This window comes from Neophocaena asiaeorientalis, unplaced genomic scaffold (genome assembly GCF_003031525.2).
Source record: "Neophocaena asiaeorientalis asiaeorientalis breed wild unplaced genomic scaffold, Neophocaena_asiaeorientalis_V1.1 scaffold629, whole genome shotgun sequence".
Taxonomy (NCBI): domain Eukaryota; kingdom Metazoa; phylum Chordata; class Mammalia; order Artiodactyla; family Phocoenidae; genus Neophocaena; species Neophocaena asiaeorientalis.
Window position 1 is genome coordinate 8,015,862 of NW_020175468.1, and position 11,554 is coordinate 8,027,415.

General features: G+C 56.0%; 1 protein-coding gene across 2 annotated transcripts in view; it reads left to right on the forward strand.

Annotated features, from left to right (window-relative positions):
* Positions 1-11,554, forward strand: part of LRFN1 (leucine rich repeat and fibronectin type III domain containing 1) — an 18,161-nt gene extending 6,607 nt beyond the window's left edge. Inside the window, exons 2-5 of one of the 2 annotated variants that reach the window (XM_024768487.1) lie at positions 1,796-1,828; positions 4,118-4,172; positions 4,586-6,028; positions 9,823-11,554. In XM_024768487.1, the coding sequence (XP_024624255.1) occupies positions 4,623-6,028; positions 9,823-10,720 (2,304 nt within the window). In that variant the 5' untranslated portion in view covers positions 1,796-1,828; positions 4,118-4,172; positions 4,586-4,622 and the 3' untranslated portion in view covers positions 10,721-11,554. Of the gene's footprint in view, positions 1-1,795; positions 1,829-4,117; positions 4,173-4,585; positions 6,029-9,822 lie in introns of those variants that run through there. The other variant, XM_024768488.1, reaches the window with a different exon arrangement.

Genomic DNA, 11,554 nt, shown 5'->3' on the forward strand with positions numbered 1-11,554 from the left:
ACGGCCATGTCTTCCCCTTCCCGGTGGCTGGGTGGGGGGGATGGGCAGCCGGTAGGTGGACAGATGGAGGGATGAGAGGCCGAGGGATGGACAGATGGGCCCTAGGGGAGGGACGCAGACCCGGCCCTTTCCCACACCCATCCCACCCCACTCCCTCACCGGCCAGATCTCCGCAGATGGGGCCGGAGTTGCCTGCATCCAGATAGCCAGGCTGAGGGACCTTTGGGCTGCTGGTGGGAGGATTGCCTTGGACCAATGCTCTACGACTCAGGCCCCCAACCCTCTGAGATTCGACCTGCTGAACTCTGACCTGGCTGGGGAGGGTTGTGCTGGGAGGGAGGGATGTTAGGATTTCTTTGGCCTGGGAAGTAGGTGGGGCGGGGGTGCCTCAGGGCTGGGAGGCATGTGTGTCCATGACTGTGTGTGACTGGGATTCTCTGCTTATCTGTTGACTGTGCCACTGTGGTTCAGTATTTTGTGTGTATTTGTAAGTGTGTAAATCCCTCACAGGGCAGTTGTGTGGGCCTGTTATGAGTGAACACCTGGGAGTGTCTGTGCAAAGGTGGATCTTTCTGTACCTGTGTGCTTGTTTGAGTATGTATCAGCCTTGGAAGTGTCTGTGCACGTTGTGGTTCTGTGTATGTGTGTGAGGTGTGTATTCGCGAGTGTGTACATCTGTTGGTGTAGTAATGTATCAGCTTTGTGACCATGCATCATGGGGATATGTGAAGTTGCATGAGTGTGTTTGGGCATTTAAGAGCATGCACTTGTGTATCTTTGTGCGAGTGAGCGTCTGTTATATGTGTGTGCCCCTGTGTGTTGGTGAGTGTGCAAGGGTAGATCGGTTATAGGTGCATGCACCTGGGGACACGTGGGTTTCACTGTTGTGTGTGTGCATCTGTGTGTGAGTGTACAAGGGAAAAGGCAATATTGTATGTGTGGTTGTGTGTCGGTGTGTCAACCTTGAGGGTATGTGTCTATACTGTGAGTCCATTTTTGTGTTCACGTTGGTCTCTGGGGGTGGGGTTGTGTATGTTCAAATACATATATTCAGGATGATATGCGCACATGTGCCTGTGTCCTTGACACAAGGCTGACCCCACTTATGGGCCCAGTGAATTGGCGCCCATGTGGCATGACCTGTGGTATGCTGGGATCCATGGATACAAGTGTGCCCACATCCTGGACCAAGAGCCTGTTGAGGGCAGGGGGCACACAGATCATGCTGCTGTGTCCATGGAAATCCAGATGGAGAGTCGTGGGTTGTGGGCCCATGTGGGTTTTGGCATGTCCACACATGTTGGTGTGACAGTGGTGTGATGGTGAAGATGAGAATCTCTGGTCCTCCCCCAGCTCCTGGTACTGTTCAGGTCTTTGAAGTTGGGGGACTGGGATGTGGATTCTGGAAGGAGGAGGCTGGGAGCCTAGAATCCTGGGTTTGAAGGAGAAGAGGGCTGGGGGGCCAGAGTCCTGTGTCTTGAGAAAGGAAGGAACTGAGACCTGGACTCTTGAATCTGAGGGAAGGGGAGGGTGGGGTTCTTAGCCTCTTGAGCCCCCAGAGGACAAAGGACAAAAGTCCTAGACTCTTGGGTTTTGGAGGGTGAACAGTCTTAGGCCCAGACTCCTTGGTTTCCAGAGATGACTTCCTGGGTCCACCTGAGACTGTGCAGAATCTGTAGCAGGAGAGCTGAGAGAGTGATCACACCAGGGACTTCCTTGGCTGAGATGGTCTCTGAGGCAGGTCTCCGGAGAGGAGCCAGAAGAATGTTAACGGTGTGGTTTTGTTCCTTTGCAGGTACTGGCCCAGGCCCTGATTCCCTGAAGAGAGGTGAGTGGGGGTCCCACAGGCTGGGGAGAGAGATGTGGAGTGACTGGGCTTGTTCTGAGCCAACTGGAGGCCTGGAACACTGCCTTGTATGGATTTCAGTGGCGGGTATGGCAGGGACCAGGTGCCCCCCAGGCTGGGGGGTAGGGACAAGGTCAGAAACATCGTGTTTGGGTAAGGGCTCGAAAGAACCGTGGCATGGGTGGTAGGTGGTGGTCTCAGACCTGGAGGCATCCCCTTTCAGGATGAGTCAAGTGGTCGGAAAAGGGAAGTTTCCACATATCGGTAAAGGATCCAAAAGAGTTTCCTGACGTGATAGGACCCTGCATTTGGAGAGTGGCATGGATATAGTTTACCATTGTGTGTGTGTATGTGCATGTATGTGGGAAAACCTCCTGATACTCAGACCTGCTGGTGGCTGAGAAAAAGCCAGAGAAAACGATAATTTAACGCTAATAACAGCTAACGTTTATATAGTGTTTACTCTGTTTATATAGTGTTTACTCTAAGCATGTTGCAGTGTATTATCTCATCTAATCCTCACAATAATCCTGTGATTGTAGCAGGTGCTATCATCCTTGAGGCACAAAGAGAGGAGGTCAGCTGATTAAAGTCACACTGCAGGGAACTGGGGGTGTGAACCTGGAAAGATTGGGGCCAGATTCGGTCTGGCAAGGCTGCACTGCCTCTTGATGAATGTTAGCTATTTTCAGTGTTATTATTACGGTTTCAACTTGAGTCCCACCCAAGCTGTGGGACTTCCCGTTGCATAGATTGTGGTTCTGAGCCCTAGAGACCCTACTGCCAAGCGGGTACAGAGCTGGGCCTCCTACCTTGGGAGCGCCACCTCCCAGGCCAGGGTTTTCTGTCCATTGTAGAGCAGTGTCCTGGAGGGAATGCAAGACAAATTAGTGGGGGGCCTCAGAGATGGTGGGATACCCTGACTTTGCCTTTTTCTCTCTTCAGCCCCATCACCGTCTCCCTCAGTCTCTCTCTCTCTTCCCGTCTTTATCTGTCTCTATAACACTCTTACTTTCTCTTCCTGTCTCTCCCCCTCTCCATCTCTGTGTCTCAGTCTCTCTTTTCTGTGTGTGTCTCCTCCACCCAGTTTTTCTGGCTCTCTTTGCTTCAGTCTTACTGTCTCTTCACCTTTCTTTCAGATTCTTTCTCTTGTTATCTCTTTGTCTCTCTCTCTGAATCTGTCTCTCTGTAACTGCGAGTCCATCTCTCCCTCCCCCTTGTCTCTGTCTCTTGGTCCCTTCTCTGTGTCCACAGTCCCCCTCCCCATGGGCCGAAGGATCAAGGCCACATCAGGTCACAGGCCCCAAATGCAGATTCCTGGGAGGTGGGCCAGCAGGGACTGGGGCATGGGGTGGGGTGAAAACAGTTTCAGGGACCCCCCCCTTCCCATCCTTTTCTCCTCACCCCCCACCCACCCTGTGTTGTGATGGGAGTTGACATGTCGTGGGCTGCAGCTGCCGCAGGGGGAATCCCTGCCGGAAGGTTTTGCCTGGAGCAGAGGCACAGCCTGATTTTGTGTGTGTGCGTGTGTGTGTGTGTGTGAGTGTGTGTGTGTGTGTGAGTGTGTGTGTGTGTGTGAGTGTGTGTGTGTGTGTGAGTGTGTGTGTGTGTGTGAGTGTGTGTGTGTGTGTGTGTGTGAGTGTGTGTGTGTGTAGGCATATATGGGGCCTTGTGTTGTGCCCATTAATGTGAGCATGAAAGCCTGCCCCCTGTGTGGGAGCTCAGCAGAGCCCAGGATGAAACCAGCCTCAGAGAAAGACTTCTCAAGACTGAGCAGGGAGACTGATGTGTTTTTCTCAGCCTCTCCCACCTTCAGAACCCCTCTGCTACAGCCAGAGGTTGCGGGGGGTGTATTACCCTTAACATTTACTGAATACTTACTGTGTGCCAGGCCCGATGCTCAGTGACCCCTATGAATGAGTTCATGGAACTCTTGCAGCAACCCAATGAAGACAGTACAATTATCAGACCATTTTACAAATCAGGAAATTATGGCCTAGTTAGGGAAAATCATTGGTTTGGGGTCACAGAGCTAGCAAGCTGGGGATGCCAGGACTTGAACCTGAGTCTATTTGATCTAAAGCCCTTGCTCTTAATAATAATGCACATTTCTATCTCTGGCACATATTGGACACGATGATAATAATAATAATTATCCACTTACATGTATTGAACACATTTTATGTGCTGGGCACTGTTCTGAGTATACCATGCTCATTAATCCATTTAATCCTCACAGAGGTAAGGCCTGTTTTTATCTCCATTTTACAGATGAAGAAACCGAGATTCAGAGAGGTTCAGACACTTGCCCGAGGTCACACAGCTAGTAAGTGTCAGAGCTGGAATTTGAACCCAGGGAGTATGGCTTTGAAATCCATGACTTTAAGCCCTAGTCAGCGGTGATTTTTTCAAAATATATCATGGGTAGTGGAAGACACAGGCTGGGCCAGATGACATCCCTCTGGTTGTGAGATTATAAGAGGTCTGGGAGCTCCTAGAAGAAGGGCAGAGGTGGGTAGGACACTCAGAGGTGGGGCAGTGGTAATTTGCCAAGCAGCAATGGAAATACTGCTACCTATTAACAAGTGCATGCCAGCTGATGATCAGTCTTGTCACTGTTCTAAAGGACCCGCTTGTCAGGAAGGGAGGGATCTGGGTCGGACTCCTAGCAGGAAATCCCAGGGTGGCCAGGCTGGTGGTCAAGCCCTACGCCTGGGTGACCCTTCTCCTTCCTTGCAGATCTCGCCTCCCACTCCTCCCGTCTTCCCGCTGCACCATGGCTCCGGGCCCCTTCTCCTCGGCGCTCCTCTCACTGCCGCCTGCTGCCCTGCCCTTTCTGCTGCTTCTCTGGGCGGGGGCATCTCGAGGCCAGCCCTGCCCCGGCCGCTGCATCTGCCAGAACGTGGCGCCCACGCTGACCATGCTGTGCGCCAAGACCGGCTTGCTCTTTGTGCCTCCGGCCATCGACCGGCGCGTGGTGGAGCTGCGGCTCACCGACAACTTCATCGCGGCCGTCCGCCGCCGAGACTTCGCTAACATGACCAGCCTGGTGCACCTCACCCTCTCCCGGAACACCATCGGCCAGGTGGCGGCCGGCGCCTTTGCAGACCTCCGCGCCCTCCGCGCCCTGCACCTCGACAGCAACCGCTTGGCGGAGGTCCGGGGCGACCAGCTCCGCGGCTTGGGCAACCTCCGCCACCTGATCCTCGGCAATAACCAGATCCGCCGGGTGGAGTCGGCCGCCTTCGACGCCTTTCTCTCCACCGTGGAGGACCTGGATCTGTCCTACAACAACTTGGAGGCCCTGCCGTGGGAGGCCGTAGGCCAGATGGTGAACCTAAACACCCTCACGCTGGACCACAACCTGATCGACCACATCGCCGAAGGTACCTTCGTGCAGCTTCACAAACTGGTTCGCCTGGACATGACCTCCAACCGCCTGCATAAACTGCCCCCTGACGGGCTCTTCCTGAGGTCCCAAGGCCCCGGGCCAAAGCCACCCACGCCGCTCACGGTCAGCTTCGGCGGCAACCCCCTGCACTGCAACTGCGAGCTGCTCTGGCTGCGGCGGCTGACGAGGGAGGATGACCTGGAGACGTGCGCCACCCCTGAGCACCTCGCCGACCGCTACTTCTGGTCCATCCCCGAGGAGGAGTTCCTGTGTGAGCCTCCGCTGATGACTCGGCAGGCAGGCGGCCGGGCCCTGGTGGTGGAGGGCCAGGCGGTCAGCCTGCGGTGCCGCGCCGTGGGTGACCCTGAGCCGGTAGTGCACTGGGTGGCACCTGATGGGCGGTTGCTGGGGAACTCGAGCCGGACCCGGGTCCGGGGGGATGGGACACTGGATGTAACCATCACCACCTTGCGGGACAGTGGCACGTTCACTTGCATAGCCTCCAACGCCGCCGGGGAAGCCACGGCACCGGTGGAGGTGTGCGTGGTGCCTCTGCCTCTGATGGCGCCCCCACCGGCCGCCCCACCACCTCTCACCGAGCCTGGCTCCTCGGACATCGCCACACCGGGCCGACCTGGTGCCAATGAATCTGGGGCTGAGCGCCGGCTTGTGGCTGCCGAGCTCACCTCCAGCTCCGTGCTCATCCGCTGGCCAGCCCAGAGGCCCGTGCCTGGCATCCGCATGTACCAGGTCCAGTACAACAGCTCCGCAGATGACTCCCTTGTGTACAGGTGGGTGCTGCAGTCCCAGGACCTCCTCCCACCCCAGGGGCCCTCCTTCCCATCTGCCGGCTCACTAGGCCTTCTTGCTCAGCTGGGGTTCTAGATGGGTATGTAGAGTGGTCTCCGGCTCTCATTTGCCATATTTCCTTCTCTCTCTCTTTCTGTCTCACTGTCTTTGTGTTTCACACATTTTGCATATCTTCGTTTAGCACCCACATGAGCCAGACCAGGGCTGGGCACTGGAGTTATGACTGTGAGTGCGTCCAGCGTGATCCCTGCTCTCATGGGGCTCATGGTCTACATCACTGCTCGCCAAAGGTGTCTGATTGTCTACCTTGTCAGTTAAACATTCTAGAGCATGAAATATACTCCCACATATATATTTACAGTTACATTTATATTTGGAAATTATATACCAGTGCTACTGTATCAATACATTGGGTACATTATAGAGACAGAAAAGTATGAGAAAAAGATATAAATACAAATTATTTCCACCATCCATTGGGTTAGAAGCCATCGCCCCAGTGAGGACAGACAGGTGTGGTGTAGACAGATGTTAAAGAGTTACTTTCCCCCATCATGTGTTTTTCTCTTGTTCTCGCCATGTCTCTGACTGTACCTTCTCTCCCTCCTGCCTTCATGAGGCACTAAGCCCCTGCTCTCTGCTAGGCCCTGAGCTGAGTGCAGGGGACACAGGGAGACCAAGAGAGCAGTCCCTGCCCTCAGGGAGCTCACAGCCCAGAGGGAGGAGGCAGTACAGGATGAATTAACAGCCTTGGCCTTGCGTTGCCTCTCCAGCTGGGTAGTTTTTGAGTGTGGCTCACAGCCACAGACCTGGCACACGGTGGGAGAGTTTGAAAGGTGGTTGTGGACTCTGTGGACGTCTCTCCTTCATCCTGGTTCTGCCTCCCTCGGACACACTGTAGAGTGCCCACTGAATGCTTAATCCTGTGTTTGACTTCACTTGGGGGCGCCAGAGCGGGTGGAGCCATTTCCCCACCCGTGGGCAACCTCAGATCTTGGGGGTGCTCAGACCTGCACTGAGAAGTCTGCCTCTTGGGCTCCATCTTCACCTTGCCCAGCGTTCTCTTGGCCACGGTCCTGGCACACAGTAGGCATTTTCCCATTGTTGGTTGAATGAGTAGATGCCTCCCTTTTTTCTTGTCTCTGTCATCCTCATTTTCCTCTCTTTTTGAATCTGGTCACCAAACACTGAATAAATGCCTACTGCATGCCAGTTTCCATGCTGGGCCCGGGCCTACTGAGATGGATCAAACACTGGCCCAGTCTTACAAACATTAGGGCAAACAAATGAACAAAACAAAAACTTTTATAACGTGCTACCAAGGATTCTACTCCATTCGACCTTCCCAACTCTGCTGTGAGGCAGCCATGATCCCCCTCCCACTTTACAGACAGGGGAAAGTGAGGCTCAGTTGGGGGAAGTCACTTGCTCAAGGTCACACAGAAAGAGGCAGAGCCAGGATTCCAGTTCTTACCCTTCTAACACCTAATTCTGCCCTTTTTACACTGAACACATGTTTATCGAGCACCTACTGTTTGCCAGGCAGGGATTAGGGGAGATGGATAATACATTTCTGTAAACAGCTCTTGGTTTCTGTGATTCTCCACCTCTCTCTTTCTCTTTTCCTTCTCTCTCTAACCCATGGTCACCACATGATGGAGTGGAGGGAGGTTTACAGGTCCCCAGATCCTGCATGTATGCCGACGTTGGTGGCCCTCTGTCTCCAGCTGGGCAACAGACCCTGGGACTCTTCCATTCCCTGTAGGGCCACAGTTCCAATCCTCCGTCCCCCATTGCAGGCCCCTGTGCTACAGCACTGCAGGGGTTAACTTCCTCACTGCCGCCATGGGCGGAGGTGACAACCAACCAGAAGCCTGCTCTGCTGCTTGCTTGGGTCTTACAGCCAATTAGAGACACATGGGCTCAAGCTTTCTTAAGGAGCCAACCTCTGTCCTTGGAAAGGGGGGAGTCCCTAGCAACTGGTTATTTTGGGGGAAGGAGCAAAAAGAATCCAAGGCTCTTTGAGAAGGGATGATGAGAGGAAGAGGAAGACTTAGAGCCAGGGGCCCAAGGTTGGATGGGGTTGGGGGGGCACTGGTCTGTGAAATGGCAGGCAGGGGGAGAGTCAGAGAGGTAGTTGGCCTTTATGAGGTGGTGAGGGCCTTACCTGAAGTCTTTCGGTGGGAGGATGGCTCTTGGTGGTGGTGGAACCTTCTGGAGGTGGAGGAACTGAGGTGGGTTTCGGGACCAGAAGGTGGCCTGTGGAGATGGGGGCATGGCCTTTAGAGGAGGTGGCGCTCCTGCAGCGTAGTCCCCACGCAGATGAAGAGGCGGTTCTTGTCTCTGGTGACCCACTAAGAGCTTTGTGGGAGAGGAGAGCTTGCGAGATTGAGTGCATGCAAATCTATGTGGATGTGGCAGTCCCAGGTTAGCCGAGGCTGGACATGAAAGGGATGTGCCAACAGAAGAGGGGCAAGGCCTAGTGGGAATGGCCTTATAGACGCGGAGGAGCACAGCTGGCAGGAGAGTGTGAGCCACAGCACGGGTTACTGGCCAGCATCGTGTGGGACGCAAGCTGTTAGTGAAATTATTAAGTGCCAGGCTTTGGCTATGTTAACTCATCATCCTTCACGCCATCTCTATGGAGTAGGAATTGTTAATACCCCCATTTGGGGGAAATGAGACACAGAGAGGTTAAGAAACTTGCCTGAGGTCACAGAGCTAGCAAGGAGCAGAAGAGAACTCAAACCCTGGCATCATGGCTCTCAGACTTTGTCAGCTTAACCACTTCTCTACACTGCTGCTCATTTGAGGGCAGGGGCCCATAGCAAGAAAGGAGCATGCTTTCTTGGCTACATTTGCCCCAATTATGGATGAAACTTACCTGGGGGCATGCTTTAGTGACTTCAGGCAGTATAGGGGCAGGGCATGCACAGAGTGGTTGCCTTTATTACCTGGACACGTGCGGGACATGCAAAGAGTGGACATGGTCCTAGGCACAGTAGGGGAACCATCTCCAGTGGACCGTTGTGGGGTGTGGCTTGGAAGGCACCTGTCAATCAGAAGGGAAGTGGCCTTTAGCCCTGGCCCCTTAGTAGGTGGAAATATGTAGTTTAGGGGCTTGGAAATTGTCCCAGAAGATAGATGCAGCTACGAGATGTGTATACCCAAGGATGTACAGATGAGGGGGAGTGGTCTGTATCATGGTTTCCCCAAAAGGACAAGAATGTGTAGAAGAGAGGAACTAGAATAGCACCCATTGCCCCAGTAGGAGTAAGACGGGGTGTGAGGTGACCTCACTGTCCACTTGAGTGAGGGTGGGGCATGTAGGTAAGGGGGCGTGTCCTGTAGCATCCATCCCCTTAAAGGTGGGAATATGTAGATAAGAATGCTTGAATGGCATTTGTCCTAGTAGGAATGAGACACTGCTAGGGAGCATGCCCCTTGAGGGCAGGGCATAAAAACTGTAGCATTCCTCCCTGGCAGGGGCCAGGATATGTAGATGAGGGTAGGTGAATGGCTAAAATTATCCTAGTAGGTGATGAGACACGGACAGGGGGTGGGTCTGAGGGTGGGGCATGCAGATAAGGGGCATGGGCTGTATCAAAGGCCCTGAGAGGGTGAGAATTTGTTGCTTGAATGGCTGCTGTTGTCCCAGTAGAGGGTGAGCCACTGGTAGGGATGTATCGTTTGGTCCCCCCGGGTGGGACATGCAACTGAAGCATCGCGGTTCAGAGTGGAGCTAACCCCGCGCTGATCCCGCCCCCTCCCGCAGGATGATCCCATCCACCAGCCAGACCTTCCTGGTGAATGATCTGGCAGCGGGCCGCGCCTACGACCTGTGCGTGCTGGCCGTCTACGACGATGGGGCCACGGCGCTGCCCGCCACCCGAGTGGTGGGCTGCGTGCAGTTTACCACGGCGGGGGATCCCGCGCCCTGCCGCCCACTGAGGGCCCATTTCTTGGGCGGCACCATGATCATCGCCATCGGGGGTGTCATTGTCGCCTCCGTCCTCGTTTTCATAGTTCTGCTTATGATTCGCTACAAGGTCTACGGCGATGGGGATGGCCGCCGAGTCAAGGGCACCTCCAGGTCGCCTCCGCGGGTCAGCCACGTGTGCTCTCAGACCAACGGTGCAGGCGCAACGCAAGCCCCGCCCCCGCCGGCGCAAGACCGCTACGAGGCGCTGCGCGAGGTGCCAGCTCCGGCTGCGGCGGTGGCCGTCGAGGCAAAGGCCGTGGCGGCCGACACGGCTTCCGCGGAACCGGAGGCGGTCCTTGGACGCTCCCTGGGCGGCTCAGCCACCTCGCTGTGCCTGCTGCCGTCCGAGGAAACCTCCGGGGAGGAGTCCCGGGCCGCGGCTGGCCCTCGGAGGAGCCGTTCTGGGGCCCTGGGACCGCTGGCTTCCCCCACTTTAGCTCTGGTTCCTGGGGGAGCCCCGGCCCGGCCGAGACCGCAGCAGCGCTATTCGTTTGACGGGGACTACGGGGCGCTCTTCCAGAGCCACAGTTACCCGCGCCGCGCCCGGCGGACAAAGCGCCACCGGTCCACGCCGCACCTGGACGGGGCCGGAGGGGGCGCGGCCGGGGAGGACGGAGACCTGGGGCTGGGCGCCGCCAGGGCGCGCCTGGCCTTTACCAGCACCGAGTGGATGCTGGAGAGTACCGTGTGAGCGGCTGGCGGGCGACGGGACGCCTGGGTGCCGCGGACAAACGCCCAGCAGCCCGGACGCCGGGGCAGGACTCGGGGGACAAAGCTCCGAGCAAAGACGTCGGACTGCAGGGGAGGCGTGCCCTTCTCCTCCCTGGAGGGGGTGGGCGGCCTGGGCTGCGGCCCGAAGTCACGCCCCCGCGCTTAGGGGGGTTTGAGGGTGGGCCGCCGAGCTCCTCTCCCCCACGGACTTTAAGCCCCCCTCCTGCCCCTCCCCCCGCGCGCTCGCGGACCTCGCTGGAGCCGGTGCCTTACACAGCGAAGCGCGGGGAGGGGCAGGGCCCCCCCGACACTGCAGCACTGAGACACGAGACCCCTCCCCCCGCCCGGGACCCGGGGCAGGGGCGAGGGACCCATTTCTTGTATCTGGCTGGACTAGATCCTATTCTGTCCCGCGGAGGCCTCCAAAGCCCCCACCCTCCACCCCATTCAATTCCCTGGTCCTGTCGGGTCTGGCTTGGGGTGCCCCTTTCTCTGTTCCCTTCGTTTGTCTCTGTCGCGCCCTCTGTCGTCTCTGTCTTACGTCCTTCCCTGTTTGTCTCTTATTTCTCTGTCCCGTCATCTCTTCTCCCTCTGAACTCCCGTATTGCGTCCAGCCTCCTTGTCTCTCCAGATTATATCTCCCCAGTACACATTCTCCCGGGCAGGTCCCACTGGAAGGACCAGACTCTCCCCTATTCCTTCCTCTTAACCCCCAAATAAATCCCCACATGAACAAAATCCAAAACCAAATGCCCCTCCCTACCGGAGCCGGGACCCTCCGCCGCAGGAGAATTAAACATTTTTCTGTGTCTGA